Source organism: Uranotaenia lowii, chromosome 3 (assembly GCF_029784155.1).
Source record: "Uranotaenia lowii strain MFRU-FL chromosome 3, ASM2978415v1, whole genome shotgun sequence".
Lineage (NCBI taxonomy): Eukaryota > Metazoa > Arthropoda > Insecta > Diptera > Culicidae > Uranotaenia > Uranotaenia lowii.
Genome location: NC_073693.1, coordinates 11,734,071 through 11,759,037, shown reverse-complemented (window position 1 = coordinate 11,759,037; position 24,967 = coordinate 11,734,071). Strand labels below are relative to the sequence as shown.

At 33.1% G+C, this 24,967-nt stretch overlaps 3 protein-coding genes across 8 annotated transcripts in view; 2 read left to right on the top strand and 1 right to left on the bottom strand.

Moving 5' to 3' along the window:
- Positions 1 to 24,967, bottom strand: part of LOC129750963 (opsin, ultraviolet-sensitive) — a 422,334-nt gene that overhangs the window by 342,251 nt on the left and 55,116 nt on the right. The gene's annotated exons all lie outside the window — the stretch shown is intronic.
- Positions 1 to 24,967, top strand: part of LOC129750966 (carbonic anhydrase 7-like) — a 94,956-nt gene that overhangs the window by 16,440 nt on the left and 53,549 nt on the right. For 2 of the 5 annotated variants that reach the window (XM_055746190.1, XM_055746194.1), the window contains exon 2: positions 1,067 to 1,428. In XM_055746190.1, coding sequence (XP_055602165.1) covers positions 1,326 to 1,428 — 103 coding nt within the window. In that variant the 5' untranslated portion in view covers positions 1,067 to 1,325. Of the gene's footprint in view, positions 1 to 1,051; positions 1,429 to 24,967 lie in introns of all 5 variants that reach the window. The other 3 variants (XM_055746195.1, XM_055746191.1, XM_055746193.1) reach the window with 3 other exon arrangements.
- On the top strand, positions 294 to 940 carry LOC129750972 (cytochrome c-like). The gene has a single exon (XM_055746202.1). It carries the CDS (start codon positions 449 to 451, stop codon positions 770 to 772), a length of 324 nt encoding a protein of 107 aa, XP_055602177.1. The 5' UTR covers positions 294 to 448; the 3' UTR covers positions 773 to 940.

The following is a 24,967-nucleotide window of genomic DNA, read 5'->3' as shown; positions in this document are numbered from 1 at the left end:
TTTTTGGGATAAAGAAACACTGAACAACTGATACCAAGAGAACCAATTCAGGGATCACCTTAGCCTGTACGTCAAACACCATCGGTTGCGTAATAAATTCAAATTTTCTGCAGTTTGACCAAGTCTTTTTTGCTACTTATTATATGTTTCAAGTGTCTCACATCCCACTCTGACCTTCCATCAATTAAATTTCAAGTTTTTACTATTCTTAAGGTGCTCGTTTTACCCTTATTCCCCTAAGAAGTACTCAACTGGAGTCATAATTTCAAACAGCGTTTCAAGCTGACAAAGTTTGTTAACATTAACAGCTTATGTTATGTCCTGGAGATTATGCGCGTAAAATCAGCGCATCAATCAAAGCTACCGTTGAAAGTTTTTGACAGTCAAAATTTAGTTCGTAGAAAAAACCCCTGGAAGCTTTTGATAAACCGCTGCCGGAAGCAAAACCATGGGAATCCCAGCCGGAAACGCGGAAAATGGCAAGAAGCTGTTTGTGCAGCGGTGCGCTCAGTGCCACACGGTCGAAGCGGGTGGAAAACACAAGGTCGGTCCCAATTTGCATGGGATCTTTGGGCGGAAAACGGGTGGAGCCGCCGGATACAAATACTCGGAGGCCAATCTGAACAAGGGAATCGTCTGGAGTGAGGACACCTTCTTCGAGTATCTGGAAAACCCGAAGAAGTACATTCCGGGAACGAAAATGATGTTCGCCGGCATTAAGAAAGCCAACGAGCGGGCCGACATCATCGCCTACATGAAATCGGCTTGCTGAATGATGTTTTTTTGTTGAAGATTTTCCGCTGTAAAATGTTTGAATAAATTATCTTAGAGGATCAATCGATCGTAGATTTGTTGTTCTGTTTATCCTTGTTAGATGAAGTGACTCTAATTATCCTACATTCAGTTTCCAAACCAGCTTGAACGCTTCCCCGAAATGAGAGAGTCTTTTACATACGGTTCGATCGTAACTGCTTAGTTATTGGACAAAACAAACGTTTTTGCTCTTGAACTTCTCGAATCCACCGAAACGAATTTTACTAATTTATCCAAGTTCTAACAAACCTAGAAAACCAGTCGTTTTAATTTAGCTTCAACTGATTGAAGATCGTGGAGGATCAATTAACTAATGTGTTGTGCGTGTTAGTATTTTGTGCGCTACATTTGTCACGCCGACAGGGCGGCAAAATAATTTCGGAAATAGTCCAGTAGTGCTGTGATAAGACTGAGCAACGAAGAAGCAACGGATTCGGTAACACCATCGAGCAGAGCAGAGTAGATCTGTCCAACCAGCAGAAGCAGCAGCAGCACAGCAACAGAGATCGTCGATGATGATGACAACGACAATGACGGGGATGATGACGGCGATGATACAGAAACGGCGGGCAGCCAACGACTTTATGCTAATAGCATCAATTGTGATATTATCAGGTAATCATTCAATTTAGCACTTTGCATATACAATATTAACCTACACGCATAAACTGGATTTGGTTTGCGGATTCAAATCTGGGTAAAAGGGGGAACGTATGACTTTTTTTGCCGAAAATTTGGACTGGAATCGTTTGCAGCTTCGATGCGGGCTGTTACAAATTTCTTTTAGGAACAGCTATGAAGGAATAACGTTGAATGTTGAGCATGGCAATTTTAGCCTTAAGTATAAGAGTTGAAAAAATACCTCAAAAAAATGACAAAAAAACACAAACATAGAAAAATGACAAAAATGACAAAAATAACAAAAATAAAAAAAATAACAAAATTGACAAAAATTCCAAAAATGACAAAAATGACAAAAATGACAAAAATGACAAAAATGACAAAAATGACAAAAATGACAAAAATGACAAAAATGACAAAAATGACAAAAATGACAAAAATGACAAAAATGACAATAATGACAAAAATGACAAAAATGACAAAAATGACAAAAATGACAAAAATGACAAAAATGACAAAAATGACAAAAATGACAAAAATGACAAAAATGACAAAAATGACAAAAATGACAAAAATGACAAAAATGACAAAAATGACAAAAATGACAAAAATGACAAAAATGACAAAAATGACAAAAATGACAAAAATGACAAAAATGACAAAAATGACAAAAATGACAAAAATGACAAAAATGACAAAAATGACAAAAATGACAAAAATGACAAAAATGACAAAAATGACAAAAATGACAAAAATGACAAAAATGACAAAAATGACAAAAATGACAAAAATGACAAAAATGACAAAAATGACAAAAATGACAAAAATGACAAAAATGACAAAAATGACAAAAATGACAAAAATGACAAAAATGACAAAAATGACAAAAATGACAAAAATGACAAAAATGACAAAAATGACAAAAATGACAAAAATGACAAAAATGACAAAAATGACAAAAATGACAAAAATGACAAAAATGACAAAAATGACAAAAATGACAAAAATGACAAAAATGACAAAAATGACAAAAATGACAAAAATGACAAAAATGACAAAAATGACAAAAATGACAAAAATGACAAAAATGACAAAAATGACAAAAATGACAAAAATGACAAAAATGACAAAAATGACAAAAATGACAAAAATGACAAAAATGACAAAAATGACAAAAATGACAAAAATGACAAAAATGACAAAAATGACAAAAATGACAAAAATGACAAAAATGACAAAAATGACAAAAATGACAAAAATGACAAAAATGACAAAAATGACAAAAATGACAAAAATGACAAAAATGACAAAAATGACAAAAATGACAAAAATGACAAAAATGACAAAAATAACAAAAATGACAAAAATGAAAAAAATGACAAAAATGACAAAAATGACAAAAATGACAAAAATGACAAAAATGACAAAAATGACAAAAATGACAAAAATGACAAAAATGACAAAAATGACAAAAATGACAAAAATGACAAAAATGACAAAAATGACAAAAATGACAAAAATGACAAAAATGACAAAAATGACAAAAATGACAAAAATGACAAAAATGACAAAAATGACAAAAATGACAAAAATGACAAAAATGACAAAAATGACAAAAATGACAAAAATGACAAAAATGACAAAAATGACAAAAATGACAAAAATGACAAAAATGACAAAAATGACAAAAATGACAAAAATGACAAAAATGACAAAAATGACAAAAATGACAAAAATGACAAAAATGACAAAAATGACAAAAATGACAAAAATGACAAAAATGACAAAAATGACAAAAATGACAAAAATGACAAAAATGACAAAAATGACAAAAATGACAAAAATGACAAAAATGACAAAAATGACAAAAATGACAAAAATGACAAAAATGACAAAAATGACAAAAATGACAAAAATGACAAAAATGACAAAAATGACAAAAATGACAAAAATGACAAAAATGACAAAAATGACAAAAATGACAAAAATGACAAAAATGACAAAAATGACAAAAATGACAAAAATGACAAAAATGACAAAAATGACAAAAATGACAAAAATGACAAAAATGACAAAAATGACAAAAATGACAAAAATGACAAAAATGACAAAAATGACAAAAATGACAAAAATGACAAAAATGACAAAAATGACAAAAATGACAAAAATGACAAAAATGACAAAAATGACAAAAATGACAAAAATGAAAAAAATGACAAAAATGACAAAAATGACAAAAATGACAAAAATGACAAAAATGACAAAAATGACAAAAATGACTTCAATAAAAAAAATTACAAAAATTACAAAAAAAAATGACAAAAATGAAAAAAATTACATAAATGACAAAAATTTCAAAAATTACAAAAATTACAAAAATTACAAAAATTATAATAATATAAAAATTATAAAAGTTGCAGAAATAATAAAATTGATTCCAAATTTACTCTAGGTATCGATGTTTGAAGCTTTTAAAGTCTGTTTATCCAGACTTCAATTATTTTTTTGCTTGTTTTTGAGGGTCAAAAATTCGCACCTTTGAGCATTTTAAGGCACTACTAAATCAATTTCGATTGAGCAGTTTTTCGAGTTAATTTTCAAAATTATTTTTCTAACATTCCACCCGAAATTAACATGAAGGCAGTAAATAGTTCCCATCTCTTTCTATGGCGACCGTTAAAAATGGAAAAATGCAATAAATTTTAATTAGGAAAACATGGCATGGATTTTTAAATTTTTTTCATTTGTTGAATTCAAAACTATTGACGTTTAAAAAATTGACGTCTCCAACGCTTGCAACATCGTTGCAAGCGAAAACTAGAGCAGCAGCAACAGCTAAAGAATGGCGAGCCCGTTTAACACCTCCATCCAACACTATTTGCTGACGCATTGTTAAATATCGAGCAGCACCGGACCTCGGATGAGTCAGTTATTCACACTATCAATCCACCCACATGGGGGCGATCCATTCGCTAAATCAACAAGTTGTGGTTGAACTAAACCGACTGACGTCGTCCGTTGAAGTTCAGTGTCAAATCTAGCGCGTCAAAGAATCGGTTCAGTCCAGCCAGACCATCTCATTGGCCGGCATGGCCTACTACTACTGACTGGTGCCGATGCATTCTGAATTATTAATCGAATTCCTTGGGCAAACGTTGTGGTGTGATATGATGGTCTGATGACGTTCTCAAATACATACTTGTATGTTTGTAACGTTTGAGAGGTCTTCAGATCATTGTTCATTTGCTTCCCGATTTGTACATCAGTCGATGAAGGTTTCCCCAAAGCGTAAGCAGTCCCATTGACGAGTATCAAAAATTCATCTGTAATCGCAAGCGATCGTATGTTGCCAGTTTTATGAATGGAACCATTCCGAGTTTGAAGAAGGGAAGGAATTCATATTTTGTTATGCAGCCCATCGGGAAAAACAACCCATTAATTTTATCGACCTTCGATGGCAAGGTCAAATTAGACTCTGATGTCAACGGATAATTTGTCACATTTGTGGTTGACTCGATCCATGAAGAATGAGCTATGATTGATAAGGTCGAGGGTACAATTTTGTTTTGATCTGTGACCTTACCACCATTCTATGTACCTTTTTGAATGTTGGGGATGTTTAATTCGATCGAGTTTATTGTTAACATTTCGACAAATAAGTAGGTACGACTTGAAATGAATTATGATTTTACACAGCAATTTTTTTTTGCTGGAAACCAGCGAAATTTTGCTGGTTTTTGTCCCACTGACTTTCCAGCTAAATTTCCAGCAATTTAAATTACTGGAAAAATCAGCAAACGTATTTACTATGTCATCAGCCTTAGGCCGATGAAATAGTGAATGCGATGCGATGCGAAACGGCGAATGCGATTCAATGCGGCGAACCACATTTGATGAAAATGTATGCGAATCGCCTCAACCTGGCATACTCAACGCGGCGAAGCAGATGTCAATTTGTTCCCCCGCTCGAATTCGCATTGGCCGCGTTCGCCAATTCGCATCGCATCGCTCTTACTATGTCATCGGCCTTACCATGCATCAGCATACGAAAACAAACAGACTCTAATTTGACAACTCGATTGCTGGTTTTCTAGCAAACTAGATCAATTGCAGGAAAGTCCAGCAATTTGGAAACCGAATGCTGATTTTTCAGCAAAAAATGACAAGAACACATCCGAATGCTGAAAAATCCAGCAATTAGAAAACCGATTGCTGGTTACCAGCAACAATTTGGATTGCTGAACGTTTCCAGCAATTTTTTTTGCTGGAAATCGAGTCAAAAATTTACTGTGTAGAGAAAAATTAAATTCAAAATTTCCGAAATCAGATTTAATATCTAAAAGATGTTGTATCATTTTTTCCGAAAATTGAATATTTCAAATCACTCTCTAGGCCCTTCCGCCAAAAAACGCTGATGCAACGATTGAATTTTGTCAACCGGTCGCCATTCTCATTCTAGTCAACGCCAGTTTATCACATAAATACACCAACACAATCCCACCATAGAGAGAAACTAGTTGACACAAAGCGTGGATTTTTGGCAACGGTTTCTCGTTGACGGTTCCCAGCTGCCAACAATTTGCATTCTTGATGCTATTGTCAACAATGTTCAGGTACAGACATGACTAGAAGATATACGTTAGGAATGATACTCGTACCTACATGAACCTACATATGTATGCCGGTTGACCACAAAAATGCTAATACAATTTCCGCCTGCTTGGACGCAGCGCCGCGCCGCTAGTTTGATTTCAATGGGACGGCACGTAATTGGCTGCGGTGGTGGATCAGAAACACCCGATAATGTCGAATCCGGTAACGAGAGAACTTCCCTTCACGAGATTCGCCGATAGCCGATGATGTATGAATTTCGTTCGGAAGATTTCCACCGGCAATATGCAATGAGTAAGCTCTTCACACATCTTATTGATCGTTTATCAACGTGTCACGATACGGGATGAAAAGTGAGAAACAAAAAATATGTGCTGAAAATGGCTTTGAAGTCAGAATTAAATCTCATAAATCAGAAGTAGGAATCATATAAAGTACGAGATACGGGATACGAGTTATGAAATAAGCGATATCAGATATGCGATAAGAAATATGAGATATGAGAGGTGAGAGGTGAGAAGAAACAAAAATGATGTTGATTTTTCAGATCAAAATTATAATTTTCCCTTATAAACCAATAGTTTAAATTAACTCATATAAAGGATGTTGGGATCAAAAACTAAATTGCGTGTAAGTCAATTATTTGTTTATTAAAAAAAATCAAAATTTCTTACTTTTTGAAGTTCAAGCTGTATAAAAGACTGAAAAAATACTCAGTTATGATTCCGGTCGACCTAGTTTTCTTTGAATTGTTTCTCGCTGCTTACAGTTTTTTGGGTCTTCTTTTGGTTTTTCTTAACTCAGACCCTAAAAAAAGCCAATTTCATAACTGTCTAAAACATAAAAAAGTAGATAAAAATGCATTTTATTTTTTTTCCCATAAGCTGAAAATCAGTCACTGTAGGGACATAATGAGAGCCCCATACTGGGGCAGTACAAGCACCATTAATCGGGGCACGATCAGCATTTTCTGCCGTGGAATCAAGCAGCGAACTCAACTCGATGATGTCAACTGAGTTATAGAGCTACAGCTCGACTTGTGTCAACTGAAGATTTGGCATATGCTTAGGTGTCGGAGAAGTATTTACAGAGAAGTATTTTTACATTTACCATTTATGGTCATTTTGCTCTTGGTGTTAAATATTAAGTCTGTAAAGCCTAAATCGGCTGCGCAGTCGGTGTATGTCTTAAAAAAAACAATTCACACACACTCATTCATTATGTTTCTGGTGCTTTGTTTGGCAGATGACGCTACTAGCTGTATAATGCAACAATCAAAATAATTGATCATGAATGGTAGATGAAAAAAAATCACCTTGACCAGGAATCGCTCTCGGATCTTCTGATAACCTCTCCGACACCTACCCAATAGGCTAAATCGTCAGATGTAAACTACTCAAACTTTGGCTCTATAATTGAGTTGACTTTATCGAGCTGATCATACGGCAGAAAACGCTCATCGTGCCCTGATCAATGGCGCTCTATACGCCCTGAGTCAACAAGTTGAAGTGAAAAAGTGAAAAGTTTACTGATGGCGAAAATTGAGGCATAATGTTTTCATCATGTTGCAGTGCGTACATTATAGATCGAGATAATTTAACGATCATAAGCGCTTATTTTCGGGTGCTCAAAAATTATAACATTTTTGTCACTTGAAAACCTAGTTGTTTTTTTTTTTAATATTTCTGTAAAGATAATAAGGAAATTTCTTTTTTGCTGAAAAATTAATACTGTACGAAGTACGAAACTAATCCTTATAAAAATTTATTTAAGAAAATACGTACTTTCGTAAAAAAGAAGAATGCTTAGCCCCGGGTGCTCTTTATGCCCTTATCTACCTCACGTTTTGAAATCCATGGCCAATAACACAATCTCATGGTAGAAATATTTATAAATAGAAATTGGTTTGTTCTTTTTTTCTAAGGTACACTTATTTGAATTTTTGATCAAATTAAAATAATAGGTATCTGTAAGTGGATTGGCCGTTTTTCGCCAAGTTATGGACATCATGATCCATCTGAAATAAAAATAAAGATCATAAGTTTCTTCAACGAAATACTTCATCTCTTTAAAGAAAACCTTTAGTTAAACGCTCCATCGCTGGAATATGGAAGGAAATAATACATTAATTGCATACACGTCAAACAAACAAACACTTTTCGCGCGCAACGAAAAATATCTGGCGGAAACAAAAACAAATTCAAGTTTGACAGATCGATTGCTGATTTTGAAGCAATGCAAATAAAGTACTGGAAAAATCAGCAAGACGAAGAATGTTTGTTGGTTTCCAACAAAATTTTGCATTTCTGGTCGTTTCCAGCTTTTTTTTTGCTGGAAATCGAGGCAAATAATTACTGTGTAAGGCTTAGAAGAAAAATGACAGCAGAATCTTTGAACGCGTATATTCGCATCACACGGTGGAACACTGGATAGAATTCTGAAAATGCTTCTCCATTCGATTCAATGCTAAGTGTGCTCTTTTTCTTGGGAAAATTGTCAGTCGACGACTGGAGCAGAATGTTAGCCAGTTGGTTGATAGATCATTTAAAATCGCCGCATCGACAGGTTTATTAGAAGCGCCGACATGTCAGTAGTAATTTGTTCCGAAGATAATCTTTCTCCACCCTCTCATACCCGACCGGGTCCTGACTCATTAGCCCTGAATGAGCGTCGTCATGTGGATCGTTGTTTACAAATAGTTAGTAGTTAGACCGTCTAGAGGTATTTGTTTTTGATTTATTGCCTATTTCATATGCCTATTTGCAACCAATTGTATCCGGAGAAAATGATATAGTTTTCACCTGCGTTTCGCATTCCGAAACGAGGAATCCACACGACCTGGATGTGTTAAATTTCCGATTTTGATCTTTAAAAAAATGGTTCCGCCCGGTTCGTACCAAGTCACAATTAGACAGTGCGACGACGGCGGTTCATTGTTATTCAGAGTTAGAAATTCATAGGTCCCGTATATTTGCATTCTAGAGATTAATCTAAATCAGTTGCTCACTTGTAAAGTGACTCTCACGATAAATAATTATCGCTCGCGGTGGCTTTGCTCCACATTTGTGGGGAGTATGTGTGATTGATCGATACTACACGACCGGAGAGGAAGTCATCATCTGGTGCAATTTGATCTACTTCATTAGGTATTCTATAGTTAAATAGAAAAAAAGCTGACCTGTATATCTACTATTAGGCTAGCCTTAGCTAAGCTTATCCTAACGATGATGATGATGAGGGATTGTGAAAATACAAGCATTTCGAAAGCAAACACACCGGACAGAACTTCTTAATTAAGTAACGAATCTATGGTGATGCAATTGACAGTTCAGATGAGGCATGTTCAAGATACTTCAAATAGATCCAACCTTATCGATGTGTAAATTTTGAAACGGTAAAAAGGATCAGCAACTAAGAGATGAGAAAAGCGAGGATTAAAATAAGAAATGAAATGAGAGATCAGTGATAAAAGAGTATCAGTATGAAACATGAACATGATTGGTGAAATGATCCAGCAAAGAAAAGATAGATGCGAGATGAGGTCAAGCCCAAGTGCAAAGATGCCTCTTTTCCAGAAATGTCTGGAAGATTTTGAAAAATCTCTGGAAAAGTCTGGATGGACTTTAAAGGTGCAGACCTTTTTTTTTGGTCGCCAAATCGCAGTGCTGCAGTGTACGAAATAATACTCATTACATGATAATAATCATACATTCTGTACGCTATCAATGCCTGAGACCATTGTGATGATGTCGGAAGTTCTACGTTCTATGGCTTAACCTCCAGTTTCACAACCATCTTCGTGGCGTTTCTCAGTTTTCAATTACTAATTCGAATCATTTCTTGCCATTTTGCAACGAAAATTTTTAATTTTGGCGGTTTTGTCAAAAAATTCCTATCGTAACTCAAAAGTCTGGAAATTTTGCTAGGAATAATAACAGTACTCAAAATGCACAATAAATAAGGAAATTTCGAAAAAAATTGAATAAAACCAGAATTTAAAGCTTCGGACATATAAATCAAAGCACAGAAATAGAAAACAAAAAAAAACATAACACCAGATTTAACCCTTTCCTTCCCATGGTAGCACAGGTGATCCACAACTTTGCACAGCTCGCATATTTGAACTGGGTGCTTTGGATCAACACCATTTTTTCACCGAATGTGTAGATATGAGTGAAGAAACATTGCACGAAATTTGAAGATAATCGATGCGTTAGGTTTTGCTTGGCTGCAAAAAAGTCGGATTCTTTTTCGAATTAAATCAAGTCGTCATTTGTTGTTTAATAACTTGACAAGTTTTTATAATTTCTTTTAACTAAAAATACTGACGTGCAGAAGGTTGCTTATGCAAGCAGAATCAAATGATGGTTTACTTACATCAACTAAAACATATAAATTTTCGAGTAAGGAAAGTGGAACACTGGTGATACACTGGGAACAAAACGTACTTTTCTTCTTGTGAAGCTTTTTATCAATACTATCATTTCGTCAAAAAAAAATTTTGCTTCAGGATAGTTATTTCACCTGCTAAAAAGACTATACCTCTCGATATAGTTATTTGTAAAAGTTCATGATTTTTTCAAAAAACGGCATGTTTTGTTTTCCTGGCGCAAAGTGTCATGGCGGCTATTGTTCAAAACAAAAATGAAAATTTCAAATATTTCAATAAATAGACTATCGATGAATTTTTTTTCCAAATAGGATCGTTTTAGTTTGTGATCAATGAGGGGATAAAATTCCATGTTTCTCGCAATTATTTTTGGTTTTTCATTTACACCCTCTGTTTTGTTATCTTCCCAATGGAGCACATATGATCCACCTCAAAACCCAAATTTATCGAATGGATCATTAAAGTAGCCCTAAATTATGCATCTTTAATTCTAGAACTAAATTTGTAAATCATAGTTGTAAATTTTAAAAGTGAAAAACCTCGTGGGATGGAAAGGGTTAAAAACAAATTGAATTCGAACTCGAAAATAACTTTCAGATCAGGTCAGAAATGAACTATGATTAAAATAATATTTAATAAACATTTCAAAGTTGAATTTTTGAGAAGGAAAAAAATCTATTAATATTAAACAGAAATTATCCAAAAACATAGATAATGAATAAAATTAATCTGATACTACTTTATTTCTGATAAATACTTTATTTTATGTCACACAAGTGTTAAAAGTCAGAGATGAAATCCAATTTTATATTCAAATTCTTACAGTTGTCGAAATAAATGGCTAAAAAAGTTCATGTTTGATTGAAGTTCACATTAAAAATTTTATAAATTTAAAATCCAATTAAAAATACAATGCATCATCACTGACAAATGACAGGTTTTTAAATGGACGATTTCTTGAACGATCAAATACAAAACTGATGAAAAAAGGTATTCCAATATTGAGAGCACAAACACTAATTTAATAAACATTACACTAAAATTAACTCTTAAAATTGCTATTTAGAAAAGTTATTCGAACTTAATAATAAGTGCAATGATTATAGAACTGATAAGCTAAAAAATCTATATGAAAGTAAAATTACTGAAGAAAGTTGAAAAAAAAAAGATTTTATTTCATTCAACACATTTGTTGAAATCTGCAAAAAGATTGGATTTTTGCTTAAAAAACATCTTAAATTTTGTTAATCCCTCCTGAAAAAATCCTAAAACTCTATTCTTAACAAAATTGGAAAAATTAACCAAATAGATAACATAACTTTTTTTTTCGAAAGGTAAAAATTAATTGCGGTCTTGCAGAAAGTTGATAAATACCTACCTTTATTTTATTTTATTTTTATATTTTAAAGATTTTTCAGAAAAGCGCTGAATTTTCTTAAATAATTTTTACCAATTTTCAGAAGTTTAAAAGCACCAACATTAATCAAATTTTGCGCTTTAATTCTTTGCTGTGAATTTTGTGGTCTTGTGTTTTTTTTTCAAAACCCTTTTGAATGTGGAGTTGAGCATTTCGAAGAACAAGAAATACGGAATAAAATTGAGGTTGAAATTGTTTTCTTGAAAATTAAATATAAGCATAATATTTGTAATCATATAAACGATTTTTTTTAGCATTAAAGTGATTAGTAATAAAGTAATGAATGAACTTGTTAAAATACTCTTCCTAAAAAATACCAATTTTAAAGACTAGGCAGGGGTTATGTGTGCCAGGATTTGAGTTCCAGTACAAAAGGCCCATAAAATTACCGTTTGAAATTGACAATTGAAAATAAGTTTCAATTCATGAACGTCATGTAGGGTTTCAGAATAAAATGTCTAAGGTCTAGAGTGATGTAAGTCTAAATACCGCCGCAGGCGAGCCAATTTTCTGACATGTATTATCACTTATTTTTAAACAACTTTTGGGATCAAGTTATTTCACGTTTCGACGGTAAATTCATTTTCTGAACAGATAGTCTTACTTCGATAAATTCTCCAAACATAAATATTGTATACAAAATTAAATGTGGACAATGTAGGTAATCATACATCGGTGAAACTAGCCAAATTTTAGAAAAACGATAAAACAACATAAAACAAGTTTACATATCTTCAAAACAAATTAGCACAGGTTTAGCACAACATAATGGATATTTGTTTGATTTTGAAAACACCAAAATTTTGGGTAGAGTTGGTGGACACAACGCCAGGATGACAATCGAAACGTTTTATATTAAGTAAAGAGGCGACGATAATGTAGTCAACAGACAAAGAAACTCATTGAATTTTAAGACTTTTTACGACCCTGTCGTTGCTAAATTAACACAGAAACTGACAAGTAAATGTACATAAACGAAAAACAAAACAGACTGGTCAAAATCCAATTAGTTTAGACGATGGCCAGTAATTTGTAAGTTCTAATTCTAAATTAAAATGAAGATTGAGCGTTTAAAGAAAAATATAATTTTAGTACTGACTGAATAGGAGCGAATGCCAGAGTAGCTCGAAACGTCTGGATAACTGGTAAATTTTGCTTTTTTTTAATTTAAAACTCGCCGAAAACAGTCGATAAAATCCAAGAGCAAACATTCTTGGCGATAAATCCAAATTCAATTTTACAATTTTCAAAAAATGTGAGAATCGAACTCACAACAACATCTCATCTCGTTTTGCCAGTCCGATATCTTGCCCAGTTCACCATCTGAGTCGGTTAGCAAACGAAATTTTATTGCCACCGCCGATTTAAAAAAAAAACGCACTGCATTGGCCGTCTGCCGTTTGGTTTATGTTTTTTTTTTCATCGTCCTTTGTCTTTGATGGGAAACGGATGAGAATAGGAAGGTAATTGCTATGTCCAATAGCTTCCTTAAATTTTTTAAGACGGATGAAAGTAAAACACGTCAGCTAGATTTAAGCTTGAGATTACAACTGTCTTTATTAATTCGTTTTGTAGTGAGAAGAGTATAAGTTCAGTAGGTACAATTCGAGTTATAATGATTTTTGTGATACTCTCACATCTTCCCCTTTAAAATTTAATATAATAACAAAAATAATAATATAAAAAAAATAATAATATAAAAAAAATAATAATATAAAAAAATAATAATATAAAAAAAATAATAATAGTAAAAAAAATATTATAAAAAATTATAACTCAATATAAAAAAACTAAATACATTTCAGTTTTTCTTACTATCTAGTTGATGTTTTTTAAATAATAATTCAAGGTTTAGATTATCATGCTTTTTTCCTGTTGTTCTATTTGACCGCCTCAGCGTAAGTGGTACAAGATTTGTCTGATTACTTTCAGTTTTGTTTTTAGTAGGAGTAACATTTTCCTCTGTTTCATTTCTTTCACCTGGGTTAGCTAAAGTGTCTTGACTTGTATTTTTAAGAACAAACGGCTTCTTTCCAATTTTTTTTAATTGATTTACATGTGCTATTTTGGAAGATCCTCCTACTTGTATTACATATGTCATTTTAGATTTTTTTTCTAATAATTTCTGCTTCGACACTGAAAGTTTTTCCATTTATTTTGTGGGAATAAATAACTCTTTCTTTATTTTTAAATTGTTTTATAGTGTTTTCATGCTGATCTTCTCCCTCTAAAACTTTGAAGTTTGTCGGTTTAAGTCCTGATAGAATCGTTCGTGGAGAAAACGCAAAAATTTTGTTATTAGCAATTATTTTATCTGCTGTTGTTGGAGTTTGATGATGTTCATGAAGAAAACTTCTTATTCTATTGTCTATCTGAAAAGAGGAAAGATTCTCGGTTTCAGTCAAAAGTTTATCTAAAACTTGTTTTGTGGTTTGCACAGCTCTTTCGGCAAGTCCGTTACTCGCTGGGTGGTAGGGAGGAGAAAAAATATCAACAATGTTCCGATGTTTACAATATTTTTGAAATTGTTGACTATTGAATGGCGGCCCATTATCGCTAACAATTGTATTAGCAAAACCAAAAACTGAAAAGATATTGTCAAGTGATTGTGCAACATGGTCTGCGGTAGTTTGAGTCATTCGTTTAATTTCAATCCACCGTGAGAAGGCATCAATTAATATCAAAAAATTTCTATTATATTTGTGGAAAAAGTCTATATGAACTCTCTCGAACGGTTTTTTCGATTCTGGCCAATTTCCGTAGATTTTTGAACTTCTATCAATATTTGAAAGTTGGCATTTAGCACAGCTGGAAACATAGCTTTCGATGTCCGAGCCCATGCCTTCCCAATAAAGATACATGCTAGAAAGTTGCTTCATTTTTAAAACTCCTCGATGGTTTGCATGCAATAATTGTAATGCGGGTAGTTTTAGAGATGTCGGGATAACTATACGTTCACCAAAAAGGAGACAACCTGCTTCTAAATTTAGTTCGTGCCTCTTTCCAAAATAATTTTTAAGTAATTTTCCTGATACATGGCTGGGCCACCCGTGGAGAGTGTATTGTAGAACTAAAGAAAGTAAAGGATCTTGGGATGATTTTTCGCTTATTAGATGTGTGTTAATTTTTGCTGTATTTTCGCTTACTAAGTAATGAATATTGTTTATGGAACTAAATACGTGTGTTCTCATCTAAATCATCTGCGCTAAGCTTTTGATCTAAGGGGAGCCTTGAAAGACAGTCAGCGACCAAATTGTCAGTTCCCGGTTTGTAAACTATTCTATAATCGAAAATGGATAATCTAATAAAATATCTTTGTAATCTGTTAGCTATTACCGTTGGTCCACTTTTTTTGTTGCAAAAAACACCAATTAACGGTTTATGATCAGTGAAAATTGTGACTGTTTGACCTAACACGTATTTATAGAATTTTTCCATAGAAAAAACTATAGCCAGAGCTTCCCTATGCAAAATTGGATATCTTTTTTCTGTTTTTGTAAGCCTACGCGATGTAAAGAAAACCGGAAATTCTTTGCCATTGACTAATCCAATGTGCTTTGCACGCGTGGGTTCGGATCCCATCCTCGTCGCCAATATGCTATGTCCAATAGCTTCCTTAAATTTGGTAAGACGGATGAAAGTAAAACACGTCAGCTAGATTTAAGCTTGAGATTACAACTGTCTTTATTAATTCGTTTTGTAGTGAGAAGAGTATAAGTTCAGTAGGTACAATTCGAGTTATAATGATTTTTGTGAAACTCTCACAGTAATGAGGTGGGAATGGGGGTGGTAATGAGGTGGGAATATAACTGTTTTCTATTGAGGGCTGGTGGTTTTTAAACGTTCGGAAACAAAGGATTTCTTCTAATGCCGGTTCACATACATACATAGTGCGTGCTGGCTGATTGTTTTTATCCTGCTTTGTTTTGTGATAGGATATGGGATATGTTTTATTTGTTTTCTTTCAGACATATGCAATGCGGTTGCGCTAAGAGGACGGTACAAGTTATTTAAAAGCTTGTAAATGCCGGTTCGGCATTGAGAATTCCACCTACAAGGAAGTTCATTATTGGAGTAGAATCTGATTTGTGGGTGCACAAAGGCATTATTTTTAAGATACTTAAAATACATCCTACCTTATCGATATTTAAATTTCGAAACGGTAGAGATAAGTATCAAAACTAAAAATAAGAAAGGCGGGATTTGGAATGAGAGTAGAGAGATAAAGAAAGAGAGGAGCAGGACGAAACCAATGACGTCAATCTTACAGAGTTTTTGGACTTCCGGCAGACATTTTTTCAGGTTTCCAAACTTCCAGAATTTTGACATTTCTTCCAGAAAAAACGAGACTTTTAGTTTTGGACATAAATTGTTCGTCAAAACTATGAACATGCATGTTTGCAATGTAAAATGGCAGAAAATGATTAAAATTAGGGAATAAAAATTTCAAACGTGCTGCGAAGATGTATGTATAAGGCAATCTGCAACATTGAAATCTGGTCACCACCTTCAAAATTTTGTTATCCAGACTTTTTCGAAAAACAGTTGACAACCCTGTACGAAACATGAAAAAGAATGGTGCAATGAGCGAGTAAAGAGAAGAGCGGAAGGATGGGAGATGAGGTCGGGGAACTAAAATGAAGGAAGAAAATTCATCAATGATCACACAAATTGTGCAGCCAATGATTGAATTTGTGGTAATGTGTGGCAATTTGGAAGGTTTGAGTTTAAATTGAGAGAAACCAGTGCTCAGAGAGAGTGAAAATGTGCTAACTGTTGCAAATTGTTGCAATTTGTGAAGCAGTTGTGAAATTCTGATCATTACCACTCCAAATGCAAAGAATTCTCTCTTGATTTCAATCCCTTGGATGAGGTATGATAGAAGAGAGATGAGAGATAGAAATCCGCGATAAAATATGAGCGATAGGAAATGAGGGATGAGGATGTGATAAAAAATAAGAGTGATAAGAGATAAGTGATGAGAGATGAAAGATGAGAGTTGAAATATAATAGATGAGTAAGATTGCATGAGAAAAAAATAGAAGATGTACGTACATCTCTTCCACGAACTTGCTCCTTTTTTAAGCTTCTGTATAGCTTACATTAAATCACAGCATCATATTATTCATACTTCTTCAAATGAAATAGATCCTCGAAATGAACTGTGTTTAGGAGCTGCAAACGTAAATATGCAAGAGAAATATCTGGAACCAACCTTTCTCCAGTAGTGTGATTGTCCAGGGAGCAAAAAGGCATACAAAAAAGAAGTGTCATCCAGTTCAATGTCAATCAAAAGAAATCTTGCCACTTGAGAAAGTGTAGAAGCAAGGGAAAGGTACAAGTGCATCTGAGTGCTGTGTCAACTGTAGCGGGCTTCTTGAGAATGGCAAACGAAATTGGAACAATATCACATTGTTGAAAGATTGCACTTTATCGGGCATGTAGGTGAAGTTTATTCTTCATTTCGCGAGAAAGGTTTCCATCATTCCGGCAGCGGAGTAACATTTCTTTTACTCTAGTGGCTTCTAGAGAGGGTTTTCGTATGTATAACTTTTAATAAATAAACTATAACACATTTTGCTCATTTACAGTGTTTGAAAATTCAAGTAATGTCTTTGGTTGGAAACATTTTATTAAAGTTCGTAAGAACGTAGAATTTATTTCTCATCATTTGTGTTGTAGTATCAAATAAACGGCGTTTTCCTATAAGAGTTCCCTAATTTAAAATAATTAGAATCAAATTATCATAGGAACGGAAGGCTTCTTCCGGGGACACTTTTTCAATTTCCCGTTTCTAGACGACGACGCAGCGAGGTAATTGGTATTTGATAACCATATCTAAACTCTAATTTAACCCCCTCCTCCTGTTCGTGGCATTGAGTGGATTGTCGGCAAAAGTTTCGAAGATTGTCGCCGCAACTATCGAAAACAATACCAGGTCGATCGTAATGTAATGTGGTGTAATTTCCTAACGACAAAACGCTTCTAAACATGCATATTTGACCGTCACAGAGAAGATGACATTGTTTTCCAATCGGGTCGTCAATGATGGCGCTGATGGGAACGGTTGGCTTTTTCCGGATTGTTTATATTTAAGCAGGGGTTGTGGGTGGGTGAGAGCTTGCGGGAGTTGGGGGTGAGAAGTTAAGTCGTAACAAATTTCCCGGTACTTCGTAACCAATCAATCCGCGAACTTGACAAACAGCCGAGAAAAGCTGGTTTGGGAAATAAGCGAAGAAGACAGTTGACGATTTCAATTTTTCATAATTCACGTCTCGGAAGCTCGACGCTATCAAAAGCAGCTACCTACTCCTACTCGATGCAATGGCATTCTTACCCATTGACGACATATTGTGCCTCAATAGCAGTTTTGATTGAATGAAAATGAGCGAGGGTAAAGGTCCCAACTATCGCTTAGTAAAAGTTTAATCGATCATTATTAAACTAAGCGGTTGACGATTTTCCATACTAGAACCTTAGTGGCTTCAATTGATATTTGTCACAAACAAGCTTTGAAGACAACTCGTCTCTTGGCACTTGAAGGCAGCTGTCTTTCGGTTTTGATGAGAGGCTCTTATGCTAAGGTAAGTAGGAGCTATTACATCTCACGAGTTCTTCGGTCACTTTTCGCCGGATTCACGTGTGTCTTTCCATTCGTGTTGCCCATCCGGGGAAAAATGAAACGGGTTGCAGTCGTCGTGCGGTAACCGGGCGTTAGATTTATGGCCGTTTTCCGCGCTCAGTGAGTCTATTTCCAGCGCATTGTGCATAAGTACATGTTTTTGTTGCCATTTTAGGAAGCGGGAAATGGGTGACAAGAACAGATGATGTCGCGTATCTACCGTACATAAGCAGTCAGTAACAGTAGCCAGCATCAGCAGCAAAGTCATAGATTTAAACGTTTTGTATACGCTAATTGTAAGCTGGAAATACAAAACCGTGAATCCGCTATCGAATTCAGCGGAGTGCGCGAGCGTTTCGGAATGCGCCGTCTGATTCCTACCAGTAGGCAGTCGATGGCGATGCGCCGATGGCACGTTCCAGGAAACCGCTGTGATTCTTTCGTACACGTTTTATGAATTAATTATTTGTTAAAAAAAAGAATTTAATCCATACTTCAACCATTTGAGATACCGGTTGCTTCACAGAGATCTGGGCATCGGATATTGAGGTCGCGAAAAATCCCCTCTTCGCGATGTGCATCCGACAAAGGAAATGCATCAAGATCGGCGTTTAGATAAACGAGATTTTCAACAATTTAAATTTGACGACATTTGTCATTCAAAACTGAGGGTTCGGGTCTCGAATGCAAATTTGCATCACGAACTTAAAGTTTGCTAGCACTCAGGACAAACGATTTATTGAACAGACTTCTATTTTGTTTTGAAAATAAATTCACCAAAATGACTGGCAAAAATAACAAAAATTACATAAAAAAAAAACTCAAATATGGAAAATGACTACACAAAAATGACCCAAAAAGAAGCATAAAATTCTTTTTCTGATTTCATGATCATTGACATAGAGGTGACCTTTAAGAGCAAGTTCACTGGTGTTGAGGGAAAGTGATAAAAATTTTGCCACTTGTAGCACATTTTGAAAAATTTACCATGGGCTTGTGATAGAGCTCAGTTGACAAGTCTGTTGTCTGCCTAGATTATCGGCAATTTTAGTCTTGGAAAAATACTCAAACAATTTGTAGTTAACCTTCTGACGTTTGGTTTAGAAATAAACAAAAAAATAAAACGCTTAAGAAAAACATTGCGAATAATTTAAAAGACAAATTTTAACTTTATACTTTCTTATTAATAGGGTGATTTGCCAATCGTTGCACAGCTAAGCACATGATTTTGGTTTTTATGCTGTATTTTAGTCATTTCAGCCAAATTCACTCAATTTTTTTGTCGATGCACTCATACAGGATTGGTCAACAAGATCCAAAAGTTTAAGTGTATGAAAAAAGTGACATTAAAATTAAAAAATCATTTAAAACAGCTTGTCTGTGCCCAATAGTTGCACGGGCAAATTATATGTCGAGCGTAATGTTGTCCGATTTTTTCCAATGGTTTCACATTCTAAAAATCTTCTTAAGGCTCAGCCACCATTTGGTCGAAGAGGCTGTTATTTGTTACGGAAGCTTATTATGAGTTCAATTTTAAATCACCATTGACTTTAGACATTTCTATCTACGACACTATTCGACGTTCACGAATTGAAACCAACTTGCTAAGTTTTAATTTTCAATTCAATCAATCTTTTGTATTGGAACTCAAAACTCGACATACAAAAGCCATACATCGTCTTCTGAATATGACTAAATAAGAACAGAGTATGAAACGAACCATTTTTTTTTTTCATTAAAAAAAATCGTTTGTCATTACAAATGTAATGTTGATATGCAATATTCTTCGAAAACTCTATTTCAGACTCCATTTTATTTCGTGTTTTTTGTTCTTCTAAATGCTAACACAATAGGTTTTAATAATTTACACAAGGCCACAAAATTAACATTTTTCTGAGATGCAATGAATTTGAAAGATTATTTCGACTTATTTGGGTACCCTGAATCTAAATATGCATAATTTCTATCAGCTTTTGTTATTAAAAAGACTTTTGAAAAAATTTTAGAAGCTTTTGAGAAATTTCTGCACTTTTTTAGAAACACTCAAATCAAAAACATATAATTAAGAATAAAAATTTTCGATGAATCATCAACTTTTCTCAAGACTTCAAGAAAATTTGAGTTCTGCGAAATAAAATTTTTAGAAATTTCATTTTTTTTTTCACTTTTTCTCATTTATTTAATTTTGAAGAAGTTTTAAACCAAACTGAATATAAGATATTTCTAAAGCATACCTACATTTAATTTTTTTTGCAGGTTTCAACGAAAATGTTAAATGAAATCAAATTTTTTTACGCTTTCTGCAGTAATGTCGAAAATACTTGTAATGATATCCATTTTTTAAACTGTTGAATTCTACATTTATAGATCATGCATCATTTTTATAAGAATATTATTCCTTATTTGGATGAAGTATGATAAATAAAATCAAAATTCGGAAAGATGAAAGTGACAAAATACTCAGAGATTGTCATTTCGAACTTTAAAACCTGCGATTGAAAATTTAAAAACTAATGTTATATGAATCGATCACGATTTTTAAATTAATCCTCAAAAGTTTGAAAAATGATTCGAAGTGACAAATTTAAAACTAAATTTTAATGCGCAATGTTAACCAACTTTGTATTTGCTTTGTGCTTTCAATATTTTTAAAAACACTTGGAACTCCTTATTTTCATGTTTCATCAGTTTTTATCAATATTTCCTTTTCAGTTTAATTGAACTTGAAGATATTATTGTGAACTTCAAACATGGTTTTTTTAAAGTTGTTTTTTTCACATAGTTTTTTTCTGACTTCTACCACTGGCACTTTTGAGTTAATAATAAATATATTCTTCTTTTTATCAAATACAATTCAACTATCTACCATTGAATGAATTCTCCAAAGTTCAAAATGATTTTTTTTTTCAGTTATCGCAAATTCACATTTCAAATCGCGATTAATTATTTTTTGTCCAAATTCAAAATACTACAGCGGGATTTATCAATCAACCCTTCAGTTGAAAATTAAGAAAATAATTATTAGTTTTGTACCTGGTTGGACATTTATTCTAGAATTCAGCATTTTTTTAAACTCTGTGTTTTGTAAACGTTTATTTCAAATTTGCTTAGAAATTCTTTTGAAACAAATTTCTAGTTCAGAATGAAAAAACAATCAGAGCATCATTTTGAAAAAAAAATATCAATAAATTACCGAACATGTAAACCTTTCATTGTGATAAATTTGGAAAACTTTGTGATTTTATCAGTCATTTTTTTTAGATTTTGTGGTAATCATGAGTGGAAAACGGTGTTTCAAATCTTTTTTCTTTTTTATTGTTTATTTTTGGTATTGTATTATTTTTAGCTCAATTTGAATTCCCCCCCCCCCCATGGACGGGTCCTTCGCACGGGCCTGCTTTCAACGATGGTAAAATTTTAGAATTTGAAAACAAGCCCAATCTACCAAACTCTATTGCAAGTTACAAGTTTCTAACCATTGATGAAAATAAATTAAAATTTTCCCAAGAGACAGTAAGAGATAATAAAAATCCGGATCAAATTTGCTTGATGTAAACTTAAACAAAAATTATGATTTTATTTTTAAATTTTGCTTTGAAAAAAACTGCAATATTAATAATATTAAACAATACACCAAGAAAATAAAGGATTTTGTGCATATATTTTAAATGAAGATCAGTTACATATTTCTTAAACAGCAAATATTTTTCATAAAGAATGAATTCCCTAATAAAAATCGTGTGGATGATTGTTTTAAATATAATTTGGGATATATTGCATTTAACAAAACTTACTAAATTAACTCAAATTCTATTTTATATCCAAGATCTTTTTCGATTGATGTTTCTCGGTGATCAAAAGTAAAAAAAGGAAAGAAACGGGTTATTAGTAAGTGCGGTGATCAAAATAAAAATAAAAAGACTTTATATTTGATATTTTATGATGATCACAAGCTTAATCATTTTCTGAATTTTAAACCTGATTTCAAAAATTGAACTTTGAATCTGTTTCCGAATTTCTATACGATTTCTGAAATGTACAAAAAAAAAACGTTTTCGGAATCTAAATTCCAGATCAGAACTTCATGAGCCAAGTTTAAGAACCCTCGTTCATGAATTTTTAATTTAAATTCTGTAGTGCTTGTTTATTCTTAACTCATTATTTCATTTATTTATTTTTAATCTGTTTTGTGAATCTGAATTAGAATGGGAATCTCAAATGATGAATCTGAATCTAAGTTTTCAATTTTGGATCGCCACTTAAGAGCTTCAAATATTTAAATAGTGTTAGAATAAAGTTTAAAAACTTCGAATTTTAAATTAAAACAAAATGCTTCTTTCTTCATATTCGTAAAACTATTATCAAAACGTTGAAAATGCATACGACTTTCTAAAAACATGATTCAAATTTGAATTGAAATGCAAAGCCGAATTTGAACCAGGATTACAAAACAGCTTTTCATTCCTTTTTTCTTATGATTATTTGAACTTCAAATCAAGAATCCTAAACTTGGTACAGAATCAGAAATACGAAAATATGTAAAAGTACAATTTTATTTACAGGAATATCAGAACCTCCAAAGTAGGTTTAATTTAAAATTTAATATTCAGACCTGAATTTCTATGATTTTGCATGGATTTATTCTCATTCTCATTCTTAAATCAAATTTTAAAAAAACATATTGTTTTCAAAATTTTGTTTAACATGCGTCCAAAATTGGAGCAGGTTTAAAAAAAGATTCATGAATGTTTTTTCAAGTTTTTTTCTTGATTTTTGATGAATAATTCTTAGATTTTGACCAGAATTGCCCGGATATTGCTCGAATTTTGATCGACAATTTTCAAATCCAATTGGCAAACAATCTATGTACCTTCGCTCGTCCGCAAGAAACTGACGAGGCAAAAATAAAACATTAGGGACGGAAATTGGGTGTAGTATCAACAGAATCTCGGAAAACCTGGCAACTCCGCCCGGTGGGATTTTGCAAGGTTTTTATAAAAAAACCAGCCCGGATTTGTTTGGCCTGGGTACGTGGAGAAAAAATTCTGGCAATCTTATTATATGAACAAGTAAGAACAAGTAAGAAAGTTGTAGTTGAATTTTGAACTTGGGATGAGTTTTTGAAGTTTTGGCATTAGGTTTTAGTCTAGATTGTTACTCTTGAATAGCTTAGCGCCATTATTATAATTTGATTATGAATTAAGACTTTTGAGTGTAGAGTATAATACCTCGCTTGCTTTTTTTCGACCCTCATGGGGGGGGGGGGGGTTTAACCCCCAAAACCCTCCCCGTTCCTACGGCCATGGCTCATGGTATACAATTTTGTATAAGAAGTTATCTTTTCGAAAAGTTAATTGATTTAAATATTTTTTTCATGTAAGTGGGTTTATTTGTAATTATTGTAACCTCAGTAGCATTTCATCAATCTTCAGGAAACAATCACATCACATAGAAATGTTTCTCAAGAGTTTTTCGGCTGAAAAACTGTTTTGGATCAAATTAAGTTTCACAAAGTTATGACTGTTTATTTTTATGGATGATAAGGGCCAAATAAAGCTTTAATTAGATGTCTCCAGCGACGCAATTCGACGGCAGATTCGAATTTCTGAGAAAATTGCACATCAGATAATTAATATTCCGGGTCTTCAAACCTTTGACCGCGATTTTTTTAGATTAAGGGTCGTAGTTTTTCTACTGTACAATATTTTGACAGTATTATTAACAATATCAAGGGGATTGCTGTTGACATGGAAAACAATTCATAAAGTTTTGTCGTCTCGAAATTTGAGAAACAATTTTTTTCAGAACAATTTTTAGATTCTTTGCATAAAATGTTGAGTAAATGGTCGGGATAAAGGATTACAAAATAAATCTGATAAAAAGTAGTCTCTCAAAGCCAATACAGTTGAGGTGACTTTGACACTTTTCAGACAATGCAAGTTGCCTGACTTTCATACATACATAGGTTTTTTCAACGAGTTTAATAATTTCAAAACTTCAATTTAAAGATTTGACGGTAGAAAAAATAAACTTATGGAAATATAAAGTGTCTTTGAATTATTGAATTAATTTTTAAAAATCAACATGCAAAAAATATGAAAATTCTGAGTGGAAAAAAAATAATTAGAGTACAGAAATTAATAAAATTACTAGTTAAACGTAAATATACACTAATTCAGAAAAAAAATGTCATTATTCGAGTTGGTTTAGTTGCATGTAGTCAATGAACGTGTTCGTATGACAATTTGTATGGAAGAGGAAATTTTCGTATATCCATGAAATTCAAATAAACTTGAAATGAAGTTTGTTTTAAATTTTTGATTTTGCTCATTCTTAAGCTTATTTTATTGCCAACATGAGAAGAAGCAAAGTCCTTCATGAAAAAAGTTATAACCATTTCAAAATTAGAAATCGGAATCGATTGAAAAGTATTGTAAAATTGCAGGAATTGCTTTCTTGAGCTTTCAATAATTTCATGACATCTTTTTGCGAA